Genomic DNA, 22,380 nt, shown 5'->3' with positions numbered 1-22,380 from the left:
GACTAAGGGGATTTAAAAATGGCGCCCGGACGGGAAGATGCAAATAAAGCCCGGGATATTTAAATCTCGGGCTTCATTTGCAACTTCAAATGCCTACATTAGCCTCCCTAGTTCAAACTAGGGGGCTAGTGTAGACATACCCTCTTATGGGAGTGGAGGGGTTTCAAAACTTCCGGGTTACACACAGCATAAAGAAGGGTACCATGCAATCCCTCTCTGGAAAATCATGGACCATTCGGAACCGAGGATCAGAGAATTCTTTTTTGAGTGAAGACTTCCTCCCCGTTATCAATATATCCCTGCTGTCCAACAGCGAATGGAGCAGTGAACCCCTTCCCACGTGAAGCTCTTTGAGAAGCCAAAAGGTTACGAATGTGTATGACCTACACAGCTGGGGGGTGGGGGAGGGAGGCACCGCTCAGGGTTACGGGAACGGCGTGCCGCATGATTGATGGTGCTTTTCTCATTGCAGTTTCCTGCTTCTTCAACTTCACCACCCCGTCGGGGATTGTCCTGTCACCCAACTACCCTGAAGAATATGGGAGCAGCTTGCACTGTGTGTGGTTAATTATAGCCAACCCCGAGAGCCGGATCCACTTGGCTTTCAATGATTTTGACGTGGAGCCTCAGTTTGATTTCCTTGCTGTGAAAGATGGTGGAACGGCGGAGTCCCCGGTGCTGGGGACCTTCTCAGGCAGCCTGATCCCTTCCTCGCTGACCAGCAGCGGTCACATAGCCAGGCTGGAATTCCAGACCGACCACTCCATGGAGAAAAGGGGTTTCAACATCACCTTCACTAGTAAGTGCAGCATCCGTCCTTTCTCATAGCACTGGGAGGATGGGCCTTCGGCTGAGTGGGCCCAGATTCTGATCGAACTGAGACGAGAGTAAATCCATAGAATCACAGAACACAAACTGGAAAGGACCTCAAGAGGTCATCGACTCCAGTCCCCTGCCCTGCCCCCGTGATGAGAAAGTTGGCTTTGGGCCTGAGATACAGAAGTTAGAGACAATAATCATAGGTCTCCGGAAACATGTGTGGTCTAGTGGTGAGAGCAGTGAATTAGGAATCTGTCTTTCTAAGGTTCTTACATGAGCTGCATTACTGTAGCATATTAGCTTCTCACAATCTTCCTTGCATGTATCCTGGTGCCCCGCCCATCAGATAGGACAGTGCTATTATTCCTCCACACAGAAGGGAAGATGAAACGAAGTGAAGTGACTTGCCCATGATCACGTGACAAGTCTGTGGCAGAGCGGAAAATCGAACATGGGTCTCCCAAATCGTAGCGATGGGGCCATAACTATCAGATTGGTAATTTCCCCAGCTCTGAAAGGGAGCGGGGGATTGAGAGGTGAGATTTTCAGTGCCTCACTTTCCTGATCTAGAATATATGAATGCTTATCTGACCGAGGTTTGGCTGTGAAGTGCTTTGAGGTCTTCTGATGGAAGATGACCATATAAACGTTCAGCTTAGAAAAGAGGAGACTAAGGGGGGATATGATAGAGGTCTATAAAATCATGACTGGTGTGGGAAAAGTGAACAAGGACAAGTTATTTACTTATTCCCACAATATAAGAACTAGGGGATCAGCAAATGAAATGAATAGGTAGTGGGTTTAAAACAAACAAACGCAAGTTTTTCTTCACTCAGCCCACAGTCAACCTGTGGAACTCCCTGCCAGAGGGGGTGGTGATGACTAGGACTTTCACAGGGTTCAAAAAAGAGCTAGATAAATTCATGGAGGTTAGGTCTATCAATTAGCTAGATGGGTAGGAATGGTGTCCCTAGCCTCTGTTTGTCTGGAAATGGGTGACAGGAGAGGGATCAGGTGAGGATTACCTGTTGTGATCCTTCCCTCTGGGGCATCTGGCATTGACCACTGTTAGCAGACAGGATATTGAGATAGATGGACCTTTGGTCTGACCCAGTCTGGCTGTTTTTATGATACCGTTATTCACTGGAGACATGCAGAGGCTCCGAGGAGAGTAAGAGACACACGATATACAAGGAAGGAGGGAAACAGACAGGGTTATGTTTGGCTTCGCATAAACTCAGGCCTTCGGTGTTCAAGTGAATGCCAACTACCACAACAATTTACACTCGTGTCAGCCTGTAATGTTCTCCAGAACGTTATTAAACCTGCTCAGCAGGCATGATCAATGATTCCAGTTGTAACCGCAGTTAGCGGCGCTGCTAAGAGAAGGGTCTTTCCTGCTGGTGACTGCAAATCAGCCATTTAAGAAAAAAAAAAAGAGCCTTTGAGAAATCAGGTGCCACATCCGATCAGAGCAGGCCACTTTGGGCAGTGGACGAATACTGGCTGCTTCTGAGGAAAGGGCACGCCAGCCCCTCTGCCAGTGCCGTGTCACGTGGCCGTTCACGCTGAACAAGGACGGAGCCTGAAGCATTCTGGCCTCGGGCAAAAGTCTCTTTTATCATGAACCCCCGAGCAGAGGTGAAAGCAAGAGAGAAAGAGCCAGACCGCACTCGCTGGTAGGAGGAGGCGTGACATGCTCCCAGCCGGGCTCCTGATAAGCCAGGGGTGGGAAATCATTTTTGACCGGGGCAGGGCCTCAGACGGAAGGGGCGGGGCCAGGACACTTCCATGCTTCCCCTCCCGTAGATGGGAGCGCGCGTGAGAACTGCCAACTGTTCTGATCAGTTAGTGGTTAGCGGCCACTTTTGCACAAAATCTTGCCAATGTAGACAGAGCCCTAGTGTGGTTACTGAGTACTGCAAGTGGCACCTAGACCACAGCAACAGTTAAGATCAAGAGACCTGTACAGCAGGGGTTGGGAGCCAGCTGGCTTTTAGCTCAGAGGGTAGAGGCTCCTATAGTCAGCTCCCGAAGTTCTAGGTTCAAATCTGCCTTGGTGTTTGTTATACCAGAATGGGTTTCCCACGGCTGAGCCTTGGGGGCCAGATCCAAGCAAGCCTGCATCCAGCCCCCAGGCCTGAGGTTCCCCACCTCTGCCGTAGCACGTAACAACCCCAGGCATGAACCAGGACTATAATTATACACATGCCATAAGCTGCTGGGTCCCTGTTCCAAAGAGCTTCCAATCAAAGGATAAGACAAGGGTCAAGAGAGGCGTCATGTAGACAGATGGGAGAGCCCAAGGAAATGGCGACCATGATGTTCAACCTAATTTTTCCCCCTTTCTTAACTGAACGTGGTACTGATAGGTCGTGTTCAGTAGAGCTGTGCCCATAAGCTGGCTCCAGACATCACCCAGAACTCATCTCCGTCAGACAAGTGCATGACACTTGTAAGAGCATTGGTGTTCAGTTAACCTGGGTGCTTTTGCCTGTCACATGGTGCTGATCACAGAACACCACGACTCACGTGGTTCAGGTGTGGTACGCAAAATTAGAAACGTAATGAATTCAGATTTAAATGTCTTTTTGATTGATTGATTGCCTTGGTTTCAAACTGCTGGTAAAGGCCAGTGCTGAAAATGACTCCGTGTCTCATGGTACATGCAATTCCACTTTCAATTTTGCGATACATAAAAAGGTAATTACTTTGTTTCCTTCCATTTATAGCAGCAGTAATGACTGAGGTCAGCTATTTCATGGCAGACCATCTGTGCCTAAAGTGCTCTTCGTTTTAGCCTCAGGTCCCCAAGCCTTTCCAATTCTGTCATTAAATGTCAGTCTATTCCCCCTCCGAGCACACCACAACTCCCCTTGGCTGGGAACGGTGATCCGCGGCCCACAGGCACTACGCTCGCCCATACCTGCAGAGATGTAGGTAAATATAATGGCGGCCCGACAGGCTAACACATCTTATTGTCCCCGCTGCTGTAGCATCTAAATGATTTGTTATCATTACTAGGGCTTGTCGAGCTGCGGCGAGCCCCGCTCACCAGCCGCGCTGTCTGGCGATCTGCGCATGCGCAGACCGCCCGAACCCGGCTCTTTCTGGTTGTAATCTACTCGCCACGGGTGAGTAGATTACATAGTTTGTTGAGCCCTGATCATTACCATAACTATCTTCACTGTGAGGTGAAGCAGTGCTATCAACACTGTTGTATAGATAGAGAACTGAAGTGGCACAGAAAGGCCTAGTGACTTGACCAAGGTTACAGAGGAGTTCTGTGGCAGAGCAGAAATTTGAACGCAGGCCTCCTAAATTCTAGGCTAGTACCTGCCCTCCTATCCTGTTCTGTCTCTGTGCACCAGCTCCCATTGAAGTCAACGATCTTCAGGGGTGCAGGATCAAGCACCGGGCAGATCTAGGGAAGTGAACATCCTGGATTTGGTCTGTCCTGCTTCTTCCTCTAAAGGCAAGAGGTTGGGTGGGGAAACAGCTGACTCACCACTGCCTTATGACCCCCTGCAGCATTCAGGCACAATGAATGCCCCGACCCTGGCGTGCCTGTCAATGGGAAGCGGTTTGGTGACAGCCTCCAGCTAGGCAGCTCCGTCTCCTTCCTCTGTGAAGAGGGCTTCATAAGGACGTATGGGTCGGAGACCATCACCTGCATCTTGAAGGAAGGCAACGTGGTCTGGAACAATGCGGTGCTGAGATGTGAAGGTAAACGGCTGTATTTCCCCCTCCCCCGCCCGCAGGGATGGCTTAGTGTGGGGGGAGTCTGATTTGGAGAGATTAAATGCCTGAGGACTTGCCTCTGGCCCTAACCCAGCAGAGCGGGTGCTTAACATTAAGCACATTGGATAGTCTTGCTGAAGACCTCGGGCTGCTCATACGCTTACAGTGATGCGCTCTGCTCAAACAGGGCCAGAGGGCTTAGCCAGGTGCTGGGTCAGACCTTAAAGAAACAACATAACGTGTGTCCCTATGTGCACGTGCATGTGCTGGAGAGAGAAATTTCCCGGCAGCGGCTACCCCCTCAGAACATATTAGGTCAGGCCAACAGTCCATGCAGCCCAGGGTCCTGTCTACCAACAGTGGCCAATACCAGATGCCCTAGAGGGGGGGAACTGTAGCGGGTTCACTCACTTTTCGCACTTTTTTTTGCCCGGATGACTCCCTCAGGGTGGCTCGTGGGGAAGTCACCCGCCTCTCTGACGCCGACGCGCCCCCTTTGGGTGAGGTGCTCTCTTCAGGTCGCTGCCCTCCGACAGAGGCCACTCCGCTGTTCGTCCATGCCCCCTTCCGGTACTCCCAGGGTCCTCCCTACTCCCGGGGACCCCTAGATCTTCCCAGGAAAACTCAGCTCCTTCCTGGAACACCCAGTTCCTCGGTCTGCCCGGTTCCCTCCTGCCCCTCTGCCTTTGTGCCTTCTGGCCTAGGGCTTCCCTGGCTTGAGCGCCCCCAGCCTACCGCAGCTGCCTCCATGCGAGCCACGGCTGCCTCCCTGCAGCCCGGCCTTTTAGGGCTGCCTCCGTGCAAGCCCCCGCCCTTCATGACTGCCTCCATGCAGCACTGGGCCTCAGGCTGGGTGGTCTGGGTTTGCTGGGCCCAAAGCCTGCGGCCCAGACAGGCAGAACCCTCTCCTCCTCCCGGGAGCTGCTCTTATAAGCTCCAGCTGGGCCCTCCTTAATTGCTCTCAGCTGGGCTTCCCCCGACTCCAGGTCTCCCAGCCCTTTAAAGGGCCAGTGCAGGACAACACCCTGCCACAGATCTTCACCTGATCCCTCCCCTGTCACCCACCTCCAGAGAAACAGAAGCTAGAGACACCATTCCTACCCACCTACCTACACCATTCCTACCCACCTTGGCTAATCACCATTGATGGACCTAAGTTCCATGAATCTATCTGGTTCTTTTTTGAACCCTAGTCTTCACCACATCCTCTGGCAAGGAGTTCCACAGGTTGACTGCATGCTGAGTGCAACATAACATTAGACCATTAAGAGGGAAGGAAGTGACCACTTCTGCCCACCAATGTCCCAATCCTGCAACGCTTTCCTACGTGCTTTGCACACTGCGTCCCAATGACCTCAAAGTGCACCTCCGCATGGATAGCATTAAATTCATGCCTAATTCTTTGCAGCACTAATGGAGACTTTTCTTGTCTCACACCTAGCAGCTTGTGTTATCTACGGCTAAAAGCCCCGAGTTCTAATCCCCTCCTCCACACACCATTTCTCTAGCCTTAGACTCTTGTCTACCCCCTATAGCTTCATTAGAAACATAAACCAACCAAATAATCACTGAACTCTGGTCTACACTAGGACTTTATTTCGAAATAACCCCCCAGGGTTGAATTTACAATCAGAGAGTCCACACTACCGAGCCCGTTATTTTGAAATACCAGGCTTCAGAATCTGAAATCTGCACTCCTGCTTTTCTTGAGGAGTAACACTCATTTCAAAATCGTGGTAGTGTGGGGACTCCGGTGCTGCTATTTTGAAATAACTATTCCCCAAGAGTCATTTGAACCAATTACTCTCCAGTGCTTCCTGGGGCTCTAAGTAAAGGTAGCACATCCACATTCACAGAGCCTGCCTTGGACTAATTTCGAGGCTTCCCTGTAGTGAGAACACGCTATTTCGATGTTGTTAAATTGGAAGTTATTAAGTTCATTTACGGAATTTTGAAATAATTTTCTAGTGTAGACATGCCCTGAGTGATTAATCCAGTGAAGTCTGTGACTTATATTCAGACACATCATGGGATTTTTATTAGCTTAGATCTGTCTACAAAAGATGTTTTTCCTCTCTCTCTCGCTCTCTTTCTCTCTCTCTTTCTCTCTCTCTCTCACACACAGATTTGTTAAGAACAAATAATAACATTCTTTACAAGTCACATGGCAAGATGTAAAGAAAAGAAAAAAGAAAAGTGTAGAGATGCAGTCAGTTTGATTACTTTTTCTACATTTTTTATTTTTGAGACGAAAAATCTTACATGTTCTTTAAATAACAGAAGAAGCAAAAGATCTTTGTGATGAACAATGGATTTCTCACTATAGAAATCCAGACCTGTCTACGAATCTTCAGTGTATCAATGACTGGATAGTGCATAAGACCTATCTAATGGACTCCAAAATTAGATGTTTTGCAGTTATAACCAATATGGCTGCAACTAAACACACTCATACAAGGGAGGGGAAATAGAATTAAAGGTTCTGATATGGATTTCAAAGTGGTTCCTGGTGCTTTAAAGTTTCCAACGTGGAAAACAGAAATGAAATGAAAAGAGCTTGTTAGAAATTAAAAGGCCTCTTTCCCTCTCTGTTCTCGGAGAAGAGATGCCGGGAAGTGATATTTGCAAGCGTTTGAATTTCAGATGTACTGAAGTATTGAAAAATGATTTCAGTAATTGGCCATCCACATTTTAGTGCCAGTCTGCAAATAGCATGGAGGATACCTTATTGCCTTTTCCATTAAAGGGAGAAGAAGGTACTTGCTGACCAGAATGACTGTAATTCAGTCGGAGAACGGGTTGTTTTGTTTTGTTTTGATTTGATTTTTGCAGGAAGTTGGTAAAGGAAACATTTGTGGGACCAGCTCAGTACAGGCAGTCCCCGGGTTACGAACAAGATAGGGACTGTAGGTTTGTTCTTAAGTTGAATCTGTATGTAAGTCGGAACTGGCGTCCAGATTCAGCCGCTGCTGAAACTGATCAGTTTCAACAGCGGCTGAATCTGGATGCCAGTTCTGACTTACATACAGATTCAACTTAAGAACCCCAGGCATCCCCAAGTCAGCTGCTGCTGAAACTGATCAGCGGCTGATTCCAGGAAGCCCGGGGTAGGGGCTTCCTGTAGTCAGCCACTGGTCAGTTTCAGCAGCGGCTGACTTGGGGACGCCTGGGGCAGAGCAGCTGGGGTACTGCTGGGTTGGTCCAGTAGCGCCGCCGCTCCTCGGCGCTACTGGACCAACCCAGCAGCACCCAAGCTACTCTGCCCCAGGCGTCCTGATTCAGCCGCTGCTGAAACTGACCAGCAGTGGCTGAATCAGGATGCCTGGGGCAGAGCAGCTGGGGTGCTGCCGGGTTGGCCCAGTAGCGCCCAGAGCGGCGCTACGGGACCAACCGGCAGCGCCCTAGCTGCTGTACCACAGGCGTCCGGAGCAAAGCCGTGGAGCACGGGGGCAGCGGGACAGCCCAGACGCGCCGTGGCTGTCCTGCTGCCCTCGGGCTCTGCGGCTTTGCTCTGCTTTGCTCCCCGTCTCCCTGGTCTGCAGACCAGGGGGACGGGGAGCAAAGCGGCGGAGCACGTGGGCAGCGGGCAGCCCAGACGCATCTGGGCTGTCCGCTGCCCGCATGCTCTGCCACTTTGCTTCCTCTCCCTGGTCTGCTAGAGACCAGGGAGACGGGCCCCGTTCGTAACTGCGGATCCGACATAAGTTGGATCTGTGTAACTCGGGGACTGCCTGTATTTCAGTTTCCTTTGTGAGCTCGGGTGTTTCACAGTGCACATCTCTCTAGCTGCTCGGGGAAGGGGAAATATATAAATAAAATATGTTTATCGACTTTTATCTGTTCAAGCTTTGATAACGCAGCTCTGTTAATTTGTACTTCTCTATATGTGATCTCTTTGGTTTGCTTTTGACTTTGCCCTCCAGTATGTGCTCAACAAAATGCAAATTCTAATTAGCTCTTAAAAAGAAGACGTGTATTTAGTACACACACATATATATATATTTAAAAGTGTATAAGAGCTGGTCTCTGTCACCAACAGAAGTTAGTCCCATAGAAGATATCACCCCTTGCACTTTGTCTCTGTGAAATACTATTTGGTATGTGGAAGATGAATACGAAGTTTTTACAGGTTGAACCTCTCTACTCCGGCACTCTCTGGTCCGGCAACATCCGTGGTCCAGCATGATTTTAATTAGCCAGATGTCCATGTATCATGGGTGTGACCATGTTTCCCGCAGTTCCATAAAGTTTGTTTACAGCCCCCTGCCCTGGCTCTCCGTGTTCTGTGCTGTGATTTAGCTCTAATTTGCCCCTCAATGTCTTCTCAGAATCCAGTAAGCAATGGAAGTATTGGTCATGCCAAGGCCACCCAGAGGATTCAGGGGGCCTGGGGCAAAGCAATTTTGGGAGCCCCTTCCTGGCTCTCTCTGTCTCAGAACTCAGGCTTCAGACATTCTCGTGGGGGCCCCTGTGGGGCCCAGGACCTGGGGCAAATTGTCCCACTCCCCCCCCCCCCCCCCCGCTCTGGGCGACCCTGGGTCATGCTGCTAGACAGTATTGGCCTCCTGTGGTCTGGCAAATTCTTTAGTTCAGAACCAGACAGGTCTGAGGGTGCCAGACTAGAGAGGTTCAACCTGTATCTGAAGAACAGCGACTTCTCCCACAAACTAGGGACACAGCAGATGGGCACTGGATGGTTCATGTTTCTGAGACCCTGATGTTTGCTCTTAGATCGCCAATTAGGACCCAGCTTGGGGAGGGCTGATCCAGTACCTTCCCTCACCAGGTGCTTGGGGCCAGACTTGCAAAGGCAAGTAGGCGCCTAGTAGGATTCACTAAAGCATCTGAGCAAGTGAGGCAGCCAACACTCGTTGAAAACTTATTGGAGTTAGGTACCTCACACAAATACCCACTTCTTAAATTCCCACTGGGCCCTTATATGTATCGGCAGGTGCCTAAACACATTTGTACCACTGGTCCTAGGGAATGGTGTCCCTAGCCTCTGTGTGTCTGGCAATGGGTGACAGGAAATGGAGCATGTGAGGATTCCCTGTTGTGTTCCCTCCCTCTGGGGCATCTGGTTTTGGCCACTGTCGGCAGACAGGACAGTGGACTGGATGGACCTTTGGTCTGACCCAGTACGGCCGTTCTTATGTTCTTACGTTATTAGAGACTGGGATTCATTATCATTTGGTCACTGTGTGCTGCCTTGTAGAAGTGAGTTTGTTCAGTCTCAGCCCTGGTGTCCATGTCATAAAGCCACTGCCAGAGCTGGAAGTGACTGAAGGCTTTGATAACTGCCTCCACAACGAGAGAAGTCAAGTCCCAGCCGGGCCGTGAACACTGAGTTCTCCTCAGGGCAGGACTGGGTCCTGTAAGTTGGAGAGTGTCATGGAGAATCTTGCCTAAGCAGAACGTTTCTGTCTCCCAGGTTGTCCACTTTCATGTCACAACGTCACTGAGCGGAAATTAGGGACGCTACCAGCCTGGGTATTGTACGTCCTCCATCAGAATCCTTCCTGTCCGCAGGGTTCTCAAAGGAGTAAACGGCTCGTTAAACCTTTCCTCTGATTCCTGTGTCCTCTTTCCCCAGCTCCGTGTGGTGGCCATCTGACTTCTCCAAGTGGAATGATCCTGTCTCCAGGCTGGCCTGGCTTCTACAAGGACTCGCTGAACTGTGTGTGGGTGATAGAGGCCCAGCCGGGATATCCCATCAAAATTACATTCGACAGGTGGTCACTGAGGATTAAAAAATAGCATGGCTTCTATTTAACCAATCGGCACTGCCAGTGGGTCTCACCCCGGTCTCCCTGAAGTCAATGGAAAGATTCCTGCTGACTTTGGGCCAGTCCTGCATTGACACCAAAGAGAGGCGCTCATGAGCGTTCTGTTCCAGTCAGACCATTTATTTGGCAAACATTTGGGCTATGTCTACACAGGCGGTTTCTTGCGCCAGAATTATGCAAATGAGGCAAAGCGTAGAATATCGCTAAGCCTCATTTGCATACCTAATGAGCCGCCATTTTTGCAGAAGAGGCTCTTGCACCAGAAGGAGCTGTCTACACTGCCCCTTCCTGCGCAAGAAAAACCCTCTTGCGCAACGCCGTTATTCCTGAAAATAATCAGTGTAGCCGCATTGCGCAAAAGGGTTTTCCCTGCGCAAGAAGGGGCAGTGTAGACACTCCTTCTGGCGCAAGAGCCTCGTCTGCAAAAACGGCGGCTCATTAGGTATGCAAATGAGGCTTGGCGATAGTCTATGCTTAGTCTCATTTGCATATTTCTGGCGCAAGAAGCCGCCAGTGTAGACATAGCCTTGCATAATAGTCCAGAAGAAAAAGAAATGGGGGGAGGTTGATGATATTTTACTTGTCATTCAACCAACTCAAGTTGGCCAAGTCCTCCCCCCCCCCCCCCGCACCCTGAAAATGTGAAATTTTGAAATTTGTTTTGACATGAAAATAAATGAACAAAGCAGAAAGGGTTTTTTAAAGGGCATATTTCCCCATTTCCCCACCTTCTCTCCTTTCTGTCTGCTCCCTAACCCTCACCACAGCCCTGCCAGCTGGGTAAATAAGTATCTGTACGCCCATTCTGCAAGAGGAGAACTGAGGCTAGGAGGGCGTGGAGCTGCAAATGGATTCAGTGTCACCACCATATAGGAACCATCCGGCTCCTATGTCCCAGTTCTGCACTCCAGCCACCATTTGCGACGGTCTAACCAGCTTTGAGGATGAGTAAGCCAACCTCTTAGGGTGGCTAAAAACAAAGAACTGATCTACATTTCTAGCCAGAGCTACGAACAAGTTGAGCTGTTTCTGATTTTCAAAGGAGAGGAAGAATGGTGTAGTGGGAGGGATAGTTGCTTGGATTTTTGGCAGGGTCCTGAATCAATTCTGTGCTCCAACACAATGACTTAAGACAAGATTCGTCTCTAAAAACTTCTAGGCTATGTCTACACTCGCGGCTTCTTGCGTGAGAAATATGCACATGAAACTAAGCGTGAAATATTGCCGAGCCTCATTTGCATACCTAATGAGCTGCCATTTTTGCAGAAGAGACTCTTTCTCTCGAAGGAGTTGTCTATACTACCCCTTCTTGTGCAAGAGAAACCCTCTTGCGCAATGCCATTATTCCTGAAAATAATCGGCGTGACTGCGAGTGTAGACATAGCCTTAGGGTGTTGTGGGCATAATTGCATTCAGCGAGGCCTGCACACACTCTGGGAAAGAGGGACAAACAAATAACTGTGATAGAAAATTTTAAAATTCATTACATTCTGGTTGCAACTTTGATTCAGAGACAGGACAACACATTCCTTTTCGCCATATGTATTCCGGAGACGCGTTTGCAAGCTTTTCATAATTTTTTCCAAATTCCAAAAGTGAGATGCACAGTTCAACGCCACCTACATCACCAATGAATTTGGCACGTTAATTACAGGTCTCTCCCTTGACATAGAACCGGGTGGAGAAATTCACTTGCCGTGCATTTAAATCAAAAGCTTTCTGGGAGGGCTAAACCTTCCAGCGTAGTCACTGATTTCAGAGAGGTGGATTGTCGGCAATTCCAGTTGGCTGCACAAAGAAATGTTGCTGAGGGAGGGGCATGTAATTGAGAACATATTTATCGGGGATTGTAGAATTGACGCATATAGTGACTTCTGCGTCTCAGTCACTCTGATGATCATGCTTCTGCATATTATGATTAGAAGATTTACCCAGCATTTCTTGGGCCCTTAATTCAAATACTTTTTGTTTTTCTTCATTTAAATCATAGCTCTGGGGTGGGGCTGGAGAGAGGGGTTCAGGATGCAGGCTGCCCAAGGAGAGAGGACAACCCCAGCCCTCTCTCACCACAGCAGCTTGGGGCTAGGTGAGAAGCATCTGTCTATGGCTGCTACAGCTGCAGCAGGCACAGCTGGGAGAAAGGTGCATGTGCTCTGGCTGGGGGACAGACAACGACACAAACAGGCAAACTCTACTCCTTCTCCCAGCTGCCGCACTGAGGCTATAGCTGTTCTGGTTCCCATCTCTGGGCCCTTGCTGCCCTCTGTGGTCATTCTGCAGTACAGCTGTCCCTGATAGCAGACCCCTCCCTATGGGTGTGTCTAGACTGGCATGATTTTGCGGAAATACTTTTAACGGAAAAGTTTTTCCATTAAAAGTATTTCCGCAAAAGCGCATCTAGATTGGCAGGGATGCTTTTGCACAAAAAGTGCTTTTGCGCAAAAGCATCTGTGGCCAGTCTAGATGCGATTTTGCACAAGAAAGCCCTGATCGCCATTTTAGCTATCGGGGCTTTTTTGTGCAAAACAGTTCTTCCCTGTCTACACTGGCCCTCTTGCACAAGTATTCTTGCGCAAGAGGGCTTTTTCCTGAGCGGGAGCGTGAAAGTATTTGCGCAAGAAGCATGATTTTGTACATTACAAAGTCAGTGCTCTTGCGCAAATTCAAGCAGCCAGTGTAGATAGCTGGCAAGTTTTTGCGCAAAAGCAACCACTTTTGCGCAAAATCTTGCCAGTCTAGACGCACCCATTATCTGTTTTATGAGAAACAATCCCATTCCGGGCACATCCCATTGTCCTGGCACAACCAAACTCTGACCTTGCTTTAAGTTAGAAGAGGAAGCTGCACAGCAAATTGGTGGTCCTTGTTGTTACTGTTTTAGGGATAGTAAATTGAGACTAATCAGCTAATCGAGTAGTCGATGGAATTTCCATTGACTACCTGATTAGCCAATGGAGTGGGGGGGAAGGGACTTGCCACCCCCGCTGCGGCTCTGCAGTTAACCTGGCCCTGAGCTTCTCAAAAGACAAGACAGACAAAAAGTGAGCAAGGAAATGCTTTGCCGTAGGCCGCACAGCAGGCCAGGGGTAGAACGGTGATTTGTGCTCAGGACTTTCTTCGTTCAGCCTCTTGTATGGTGGACCATGTTATTAGGGATGTGATTGTGTCCACATGTCCACAGTTAACCAATGAGCCTGTATCAGAGACAGTAGCAGGTGGGCAGATGGGAAGGGAGGCGGTTCCTCTCTTCCCCCCCTCCCCCCGCGTGTAATACACTGTAATACAGTGGATACACTTTTACCAAAATAAACACATTTTTAACTTTCCTAATTGTCTCATGGAAAATGCCAATTTTTTTGTCCCTGGCAGGTTTAAGACGGAGGTGAACTACGACACCCTGGAAGTGCGAGATGGCCGGTCCTATTCCTCCCCCTTGATAGGCGTCTACGATGGGACTCAAGTTCCCCAGTTCCTCATTAGCACTAGCAACTACCTCTACCTCCTCTTCTCTACTGACAAAAGCCACTCTGACATTGGCTTTCAGATCCGCTATGAAAGTAAGCGTGACATGCCGCAGCCCAAAGGACTCACTCAAAGGCTCATTGCAGCTGCTTCTTTCTGCCATGCAATTAGCACTGTGACTCTGAAGTGCTCGGAGGTCTTGAAGCTCTTGCAATCGGATAATCGCCCCGCCGTATTGTCTTTGTTTTATGTTACTTACAACTAGAAACAACATCTGCAGAATACAATTATTTCGCCAGGAAGCCAGTTCGACTTCCTCTTTCTGTGTCATCCCCTCCCCTTAGAATGAATCGGTGGCCCCTCAGATTTCACAGAAAGCTGCCAATGAGAATCCCCGTTTGTCAACTACCCATTCAAGTGCCGTCCTTGCAGTCATTCGAGTGATTTTATTGGAGTCAGAGGAAGGGGCTTGGTTGGAGATAAGGACTTGCATGCAGCACTGTGATTCTTATTCGCTGGTTGGCATTTATGAATGTGCCCATTACAGAGGCATCTGCGTGTGCACTGATTGAGTGAGGCACATGTTTGCGGGCAGGATGTGTTCTCATACCATGGCTGTGCAATTTGTGCATTGCCTATTGATTTCAGCAGCAGCCTTTTTTTTTTTTGGTCCATGTTTTCTCTCTTCAAAGAACACCTGCCAGTCGCTCTCAGTGCTATTCTGGATGGTGTCTGTGTGGCTGTCTATCATTCTGTCTTCTTATCTGTATACGTAGATAGGAGGGTAGTTGCACATATAAATATGTGTCGCATACAGAAGTAAAATTATAGCCCACAACAAACTATGAACAAACTCAGCAAAAGAAAGGGATATTCTTGCTCCTCGTCTAGGACTGTACAGTCCAGAATAATAACCCCACAATGTTGTTGATGATAAAAACACTTGTCAACCAATGTCTCCCTCAACAAATTCTCCACCTGTATGTGCGCGTGCGCACACACATATAATTGGTCTACACACACAACCGTTGCTCAATATACACTCATACGTCCAAACTGTTGACACATTCATGCACCGTTGCTCAACACACACACGCACTGTTTCTCAACACGCACACACATAGACACCACTGCTCAACACACACACACACACACACCTTCCAGAACCTTAGTGGATATAGCTCTGTCCCCCACCAAACTGTGGTATCCCTCACTGGTATCCTTCAGCTGAGTGACACCAAACCTTCCTGTTCTAGGAAGTGAACACTATGCTGTCCTTGTGCTTCCCAGTCCAGGGATGATCCAGGTCCAAGGAGCAGAACTGGACCCAGCCCGGGTTTTGTGCATGTTTCTCACTTAGCATCAGAGAGATTTAAAAGTTCATGATAAATTTCCTCCTTCCCGTGCAGCCATTCTACAATGTAAGATTCACAGAGGTATCTGGTGAATCCCATTACATCTCTGTGCATTTCTTTGCTGCAGCTGTGAAGCTCCAGTCAGACCACTGTTTGGACCCTGGGATCCCCGTCAATGGACAGCGTCATGGAAACGATTTCTACGTGGGAGCTCTGGTGACGTTCAGCTGTGATTCAGGCTACACCCTGAGCGACGGGGAGGCCCTGGAGTGTGAACCTAACTTCCAATGGAGCAGGCCCCTGCCCAGCTGTGAGGGTGAGGGGTCTGGAACAGAACCTCTGGAGAAGGGAACTCAAGAGGGATACGTTCTCAGTGCTGTGCACTGGGCTAAAGCCCAAGGCAATACAAGATGGTCTTTATGCACCATCCGTACACTCAAAACTCTGCCGTCCCTTGGGTACCCATGGCATCCATCAAGAGTCCATGATATCTCCAGGCTTCACAGTAGCTACCACAGTTACTGGAGGTGTCCAGAGCAGGGATTGTTGAGTTTTTAACTGCACCTACTCTGGGAATGTTTTTAAGGTTTTCCCAAGCAGAGTTTCCCATGGGATAGAGGAGTGTTGGTATTCACTAAGAATAAACATCTCAGTGTTGGGGGGCTGGAGTAGTAGGTTTTAAGGTGAATTTAGAGAGCTTGAGAGGTGCCCAGTTTACAGCCTTGGATGGCAAAGTCTCTGTTGATGCTCAGAAAAGTTATAGCAGCAGAATTCTTTCCCCTCCCGTACTGCCCCTTCAGTGTGCTGCCGTTCTCATCTGGGACAGTTCCTTGGGGAGCAAACATGTGGTTTAGAGTCCAGGACCCATTTTCTTGGCCGTCACTCAGCTGGCTCTGGCATTCTGTCGCTGGCAGTGCCCAAAGTGCAGGTGACACGTCACAAGAAAATAGAGGCACCTCTAGCGCACTGGCCATGGTGCAAAGTTATACACGGGGAAAAGGAGGGTTCTATTCCCTGACCTCCGGCAGTAAGCATGGGTATGCCCTGATGCAGGAGTTCTGATTGGCTGTAACTGTGGGTAGTATCACCGGTCATAACATTAGTCATCCATTGTAGCGAGCACTGGGGGGTCACTCCGAGATTTTGGTAAGTGGTGAAGGGCCACCCTTTTCCATAGAGGAGGTATGGGGTTTGGGATTGAGTTTGGGTGCAGAAGGGAGCTTGGGGTAGGAGACTGGAGTGCAGGAGAAGGGGTGGAGTCTCAGCTGGAGTTTGGGTGAAGGGGGGAGTTGTGATCTGGGGCAAGGGCTTGAGGTGCAGAGTCCAGGAGGAGGTAGGGATGCAGGAGAGGATTCTGGCCTGGAGGAGGGATGTAAGAGGGGGTGTAGGATCTGGGAGGAAGTCGTGACCTGGCAGCTGCATGGGGAGGCGTGTAGCAGAGGGTTTGGATGGTAACCTGGGGCAGGAGGGTGTGGTGACCTGGATCAGGGAAGTGGGGAGGAAGAGGCTAGGGTGCCAGAGGCAGGATGTGGCCAGCAGGTAACTAGGTAACTCCTGGCCAGCAGCCTGGCAGGACCCCAAGCCCAAGACAGGCTCCCTGCCTGCTGCAGTCCCAAGCTGCTCAAAATGGCTGGCTGCTCTCTGTGGCTGGCTGCTCTAGAGGCTGGGGGGAGGGGTGGCTTTGGGCGCTGTCACCGCCCCCAGCAAAATCTCTCAGCTCCCACTGCCCTGTTTCTGCAAGGCCTTTCCCTCCCCCCAGTGTCAGGGTCAGAGAGCCACAGGGAGCAGCCAGCTGCTTAAAGCAGCTACCTGCTCTGTGCCTGAGGGTCCCTTCTGACCACTACAAGCTGGTTGCAGAAGTCTTTCCTTTGTACTTTCTAAATGCGCTTAGCCTGGATTCTGTCATGTTGTCTCCGCAAGGGAAGACTCTAGAAGGGGGAGATGAGCCAACTGTGACCCTTTCCTGTCTCGTATATCCCCACCCAATTCTCTCTAACCCTTTTCTTTTTTCCTATCCATGTCTGATTTTAGCATCTTTGATTTTTGCAGCTCTTTGTGGAGGTTACATCCGTGGCTCCAGTGGCACCATCTTATCCCCAGGCTTTCCTGATTTCTACCCCAATAACTTGAACTGCACCTGGGTGATAGAAACTTCTCATGGCAAAGGTGAGACACTGCTAGGGCTTGAAAAGGAGGAGGGCTGAGGGGAAATGGGGGAGTTGGCGTCAGGTAATGATTATGGTTCAGATGGGCAACCCCTAAAAAAGCTAGGATAGGTTGGTATCTCTCTCTTTTGTTCCCCATCAGTCCTCGCAGAAGTGACCTGGGAATGTCTCCAAGGGTTGGGCCGAGACCAAGACTTTCTTAGTACAGGTTGAACCTCTCTAGTCCAGTCCTCTCTGGTCCGGCATGATTTTAGTTACCCAGACATCCAATTAGCATGGGTGTGGTCAAGTTTCCTATAGTCCCATAAAGTTTTACAGCCACCAGTCCTGGCTCTCAGTGTTCTGTGCTGTTCTTTAGCTCTACTCTACCCCTCAATGTCTTCGAAGAGCCAAGGAAGCAGTGGAAGTGTTGGTAATACTGCTAGACAATATTGACCTCCTGTAGTCCAGCAAATTTTCTGGGTCCGCACCAGAATTTTCTGGTCCCAAGGGTGTCGGACCAGAGAGGTTCACCCTGTAGCATCTCACCTTTTTCAGGAATGGGGAGAGGTGGCCTAGTAACATAGGTAGATGGACCCAACCCTTCACATCCAAGCTTTGGCGAAGTCCCAGTCTGTAAGTGAACCTGGCTGCTGGTATTGGTCTCACATATGGACTGGAGCAGACTGTCAGATCTCTAAAGATCCTCACTGTCCAGTTCCTCTTTGCTAAACTGTACTGCTCCGGTCCATCTCTGTAAGGAAGGGAAATCGTCCACAGTGCTCTCGCAGACACACGTCCATGCAGAATTTTTACCAACATTTTAGAAGAGACATTGAATTGTCCCGTTGCTAAGCTAATGCAGAGCACAGAGACATGACACCTTCTCCGAAGATGTAATGAAGAGGCTGGTTGTGCTTTCTTCCCTCCACGTGAACAAAAGAGAATCTCCTGCCCCAGGTAATCCTCATTTTCAAACAGTGGAGCTGTGTCTATGCTGGTCTTTTAAAATTCCTCTGAAGTGTCCTGCCACTGATACAGCCGGTTCATAATGCAAGTTGGAGCATCGTCAAGGTTGCTAAGGTGTCCGTCGGTACCGATCCGCCATGGAGTCAGTCCCAGGCCACAACTCAGAGCAGGGCTAGATAGTAGGGAGCCAGACTGACAAAAGAGCTAGTTGAGATCTGGAAGCTGAACTCTCCTGAGAGTCTGACCTTTCATGGCACAACAGAAGGCCCTGGGTGTGGAGCTCTTTGGAAAATGTTGGTCCCAGCCTGGGAGTTCTCAGCACTGGAAAACTCCCTCCCTGAGCTTGCTGGAAAATCTGGCACGTGTTGGTTAAAACTTCTGTACTCTCTAGCACCGTCTCTACAATAGCTCCCACCATTCTGATGGGAAAATGTAAAAATGGCATACGGGCCAGAGGAAAGAGAAACTGGGTTACTCTGAATGTGTTGGGTTTTTTTCCCTCCCCTTTTTCCTTTGCTATGCTCCTTCCTCGAATGCTAATTACCAGCATCCTGCTGGAAATAAACACCCACAACCACTGAAATCTCTCTCCTTCCCCAGCTCCCGTCGGCTTTAAAGGCATTTTGCTTCTTAGCGTTATGACTCAGCTGTTTGGCACTCCGTTCCCCTTGCCTTGCTGAATCACCCTCCCTGCATTTCTGTGGCACCCTGCATTAGGCACGCAGAGATCATGCTGCTGTGTTGCGGGGAGGGAGGGAGGGATCAGGAAAACATGAAACCAAATTAGAGTTGGGTGGGAAAGGAGAAAATCCATCAGAGGACGTAACGGAATTATACAAGGTTGCCCTTTATGTCGGGTAGTCCTCTCCCACGTTGCTCCTGGAGTTCAGACAAGCCGTGTTCAATTACCAGCACAAGGAAAGGGAAGGTGCTTCTGAGGTTTTCCTTTTAACTAATGCTTTGGGGAAAGGCAAGAACATAGTCAGATGCCAGTCTGTGATATGCAGTAGATACATCCTGTTTCTATTGAAGCTGCATGCACTTTCTTAATGACCTGTTTTTCACTGGGCTTTACTGTATTAAACTGCCGAATGATGCATGACAGGGAGATTTCCCATCCCTGTTCAGCAGCCTCTCTCATCCCTGAAATAAGATGCAATGGGACTGATTCATCCCAAGTGAACATTACAGCGTTTGGGATGGATTTGGCTTGGTGGGCAGCAAAGAGGCTTACACCTTCTGTTGCTAGTGGGGCCTCATTGACTTCTGTCGCATCACCCCCTTAATGGCAGAACAGACTCTTATTACAGCCTCCTCTCTGGATTCCCTCGCCTCTAACGTTGTAGTTGCTCATTGAAGTCAGAACGTTGACTGCTCTGGCGTGAACAGGCATGGGATGAGTTGCCCTTTGCAACGCTCAGCGTTTACCAGTGCCAGCTCAACACTGGCTTGCAGCACCCCTGTGCGATTCCAGTCCCAGGCTGCTCACTCACAGCTCTGACTGCTCGAATCCTGGGCCTACGCACACAGCTCTGAAAGCATGCCTTGCTCCTCTGCTGAGCTTCCTTCCAGCTCTCCCAGTACACCCAGCTCGGCCTCGCAGCACGCTCTCGATGGTCCGAGCTTTGACCCCCCTCACGCACAGTTCTGCCAGCATCATCTTCTGTACCAATCTTGGGGACCGGGCACAGTTTTCATGGTCCCATGCTTGGGCTGGCGGCACGCATGACTGGGAACGGATGGCGTTTCCAGCTGCCAGGCTCCGCATCTGTTGGAGATTGTTCGTCAGGCTTGCAAAGGGATTCCTCACATTGGAGACACAATGCACTATGCCTGTGGCAGATTAGCAGCGGCTTCTGCTGGGATATTTATTGAGTCCATAGCGGGGGTGCTTCCGTTTCGGACGAGATGCTGAAACGAAAGGTCTTTTCTAGGGATGTCAACGTGTAGTTGGTCCCACGGTTAGCCAATCAGCGTATCGGTTAATCGTAATGACAGCGCGCAGCTCCCTGCCTCTGCTGTGCCTGGGGCTTAGCTAGACTCTCCGTCCTCCTCACGTCTGCTGCAGTCACCTTGAGCTGCAGATCTCGCGGAGGGGTGATACTTTCTAGTCGGAATATCAACGATCTCGCCAGCTCTGATCCCTGTTCTCCCCCCGCTTACGTCCCCTTTGAAACTCAACACTCTCCCACGCACCAGGCGAAGTCCCGACGTAGCCCTTCAGTCCTGCAGTGGAATTTTACATCCTTTGATTTATAATGCATCTGTAAACAAATTGCCTTGTCAGATCCTCTTTCATAATCTGGGTTAGGAGCTCATTTTACATGGGCATTAATGCTCACTCCCCACCCCCCAGCTGAGGACTTGGTGGAGCCAGTGGGTGCATTCCATTTCACCAGCCACGCATGTGAACATGAGTGAAAAGTGACTGAGTTTTAGAGTCAAACAAGCACAATTCCCCATTGTCTTCCTCCTTGCACTTCCTTCTAAAAGGCGTGCCTTTGCTCTCTTGAGGACAGTCGGCATGCTGCCATGATTCCGGAATGCCAGGCTCTCCAAGATTGGGAGGGACAGTCCTTGCAGAAGGGCAAGTTGACTTCCTAATCCCGTCAGAGCTTAAAACCAGCAGGAACACACCCGTAAGCTGTATCAGCCGTTCTCTGAAATGGCAGCTTTACTCTCCAGAATCTCAGTTTGCAGGTTTTTTTTAAAAAAAGTTAGTCTCTAGCTGGGATGCTTGCAAAGAAAACTTTTAAAGTGAGTGACTGCAGAGATGAGTGTTCAAAGAGCCTGGAAGAATAGCTCAAAGAAATGTGAGCTGCTCTGTGCACCTTGATGAGAGGTTAACTCAGACACCAGCTTTGCTCGCCATGTCATGGTGTGTGTGTGTGTGTGTGTGTGTCTGTGTGTGTGAGAGACAGATGGGTGCAGTTTACTGTGGGTGATGTCTTATTTTGATCCCATAAAAGCATGGCATTTTGGAAGATGCTAACGCTTATTTTTCCCCCCTTTAGTCAATTCATATCCAAGCCTAAATTACCCGGCAGAGCTTATGGCATGTTCTTTTCTTCCCAAAGGGAAGTCAAATCCAGGGTCCTTAGCAGTACCAAGCAACATACACAATCATATTCTAAACATCTTCACGAGGTACTGTTTCATTTTAGTAACAAAATGGGCAGGGCTTATTTTGTGGGTGGAGTCTGGAGGAGTACAGCCTCATTTTTCCCCCTTTCCCAATCTGTCCCGATGCCCATTTATTGATTTCTGAGCCACTGTGTTGAGATCGCCAAAAGGTACGTCAGCGGGGACCAATTACAATAGTGATTTCCTGGTCAGAGGAATACCAATTCTTTTGGTACAGGTCCTACTGGGGCAGCAAGCCCTGTTAGGTTGGTGACAGCAAAGGTGATGATCTCCTCTGGTCCAGCAAGCTCCCTCATTTGGGACCAGTCAAGTCCCAAGGGTGCTAGACCAGTGAAGTCCAACCTGTACAGGCCATGGAAGAACTTTTACTTGGTAACTTTTAGTCCTTCACTGCCATGTTCGGAGTGAATAATAGCAGATCGCTACTGTAACGCGTGTTTTCATCTAGGGATCCTAAGCATTTTACGAAGGAGCTGAGCCTCATTATCCCTATTTTACAGATTAGAAAACTGAGTCAGAGAGCAGGGTTAGGTAATGCCACTCAGTGGCAGAGCTGGGAGGAGAACTGAAATTGTCTTACTCCCAGGCAGTTAGGCCACTAGACTAGCAGTGAAATATTCTGTAGCACATACACCAATTTCAGCATATTGCTCACATGTAATAAGCAGAGCCAAAGTTCAGAAAGAACTGGGAGCAGTTCTTTCTGAATTTTTGCTCTGCTTATTGCATGTGAGCAATACACTCCTTTTCTAAAGGCAACAGCTGGGTGGTTGTAATAGCTTTTTTTTATGGGCCCAAAGGCACTAATTTACATTATGGACTAATGGGCTGCAAAATTTCAGTCTAAAAAGAGTTTAATTTTTTAGTCTGAAGGGAAAAAAAGGGGTGTTTTTTTGTTTTGTTTTTAATCTGGTCACTTCAGAGTGACCCAAATGATTTCTTTCCCCCCTAATTTGGTAA

General features: G+C 49.2%; 1 protein-coding gene across 1 annotated transcript in view; it reads left to right on the top strand.

Moving 5' to 3' along the window:
- Window positions 1–22,380, top strand: part of CSMD2 (CUB and Sushi multiple domains 2) — a 734,622-nt gene that overhangs the window by 480,097 nt on the left and 232,145 nt on the right. Inside the window, exons 14-19 of the mRNA XM_014578911.4 lie at window positions 473–799; window positions 4,351–4,545; window positions 10,154–10,292; window positions 13,716–13,903; window positions 15,291–15,479; window positions 17,213–17,329. Of these exons, the coding sequence (XP_014434397.4) occupies window positions 473–799; window positions 4,351–4,545; window positions 10,154–10,292; window positions 13,716–13,903; window positions 15,291–15,479; window positions 17,213–17,329 (1,155 nt within the window). The remainder of the gene's footprint in view (window positions 1–472; window positions 800–4,350; window positions 4,546–10,153; window positions 10,293–13,715; window positions 13,904–15,290; window positions 15,480–17,212; window positions 17,330–22,380) is intronic.

This window comes from Pelodiscus sinensis, chromosome 26 (assembly GCF_052426305.1).
Source record: "Pelodiscus sinensis isolate ZL-2025 chromosome 26, ASM5242630v1, whole genome shotgun sequence".
Taxonomy (NCBI): domain Eukaryota; kingdom Metazoa; phylum Chordata; order Testudines; family Trionychidae; genus Pelodiscus; species Pelodiscus sinensis.
This window is presented reverse-complemented; position numbering and strand designations above follow the sequence as displayed.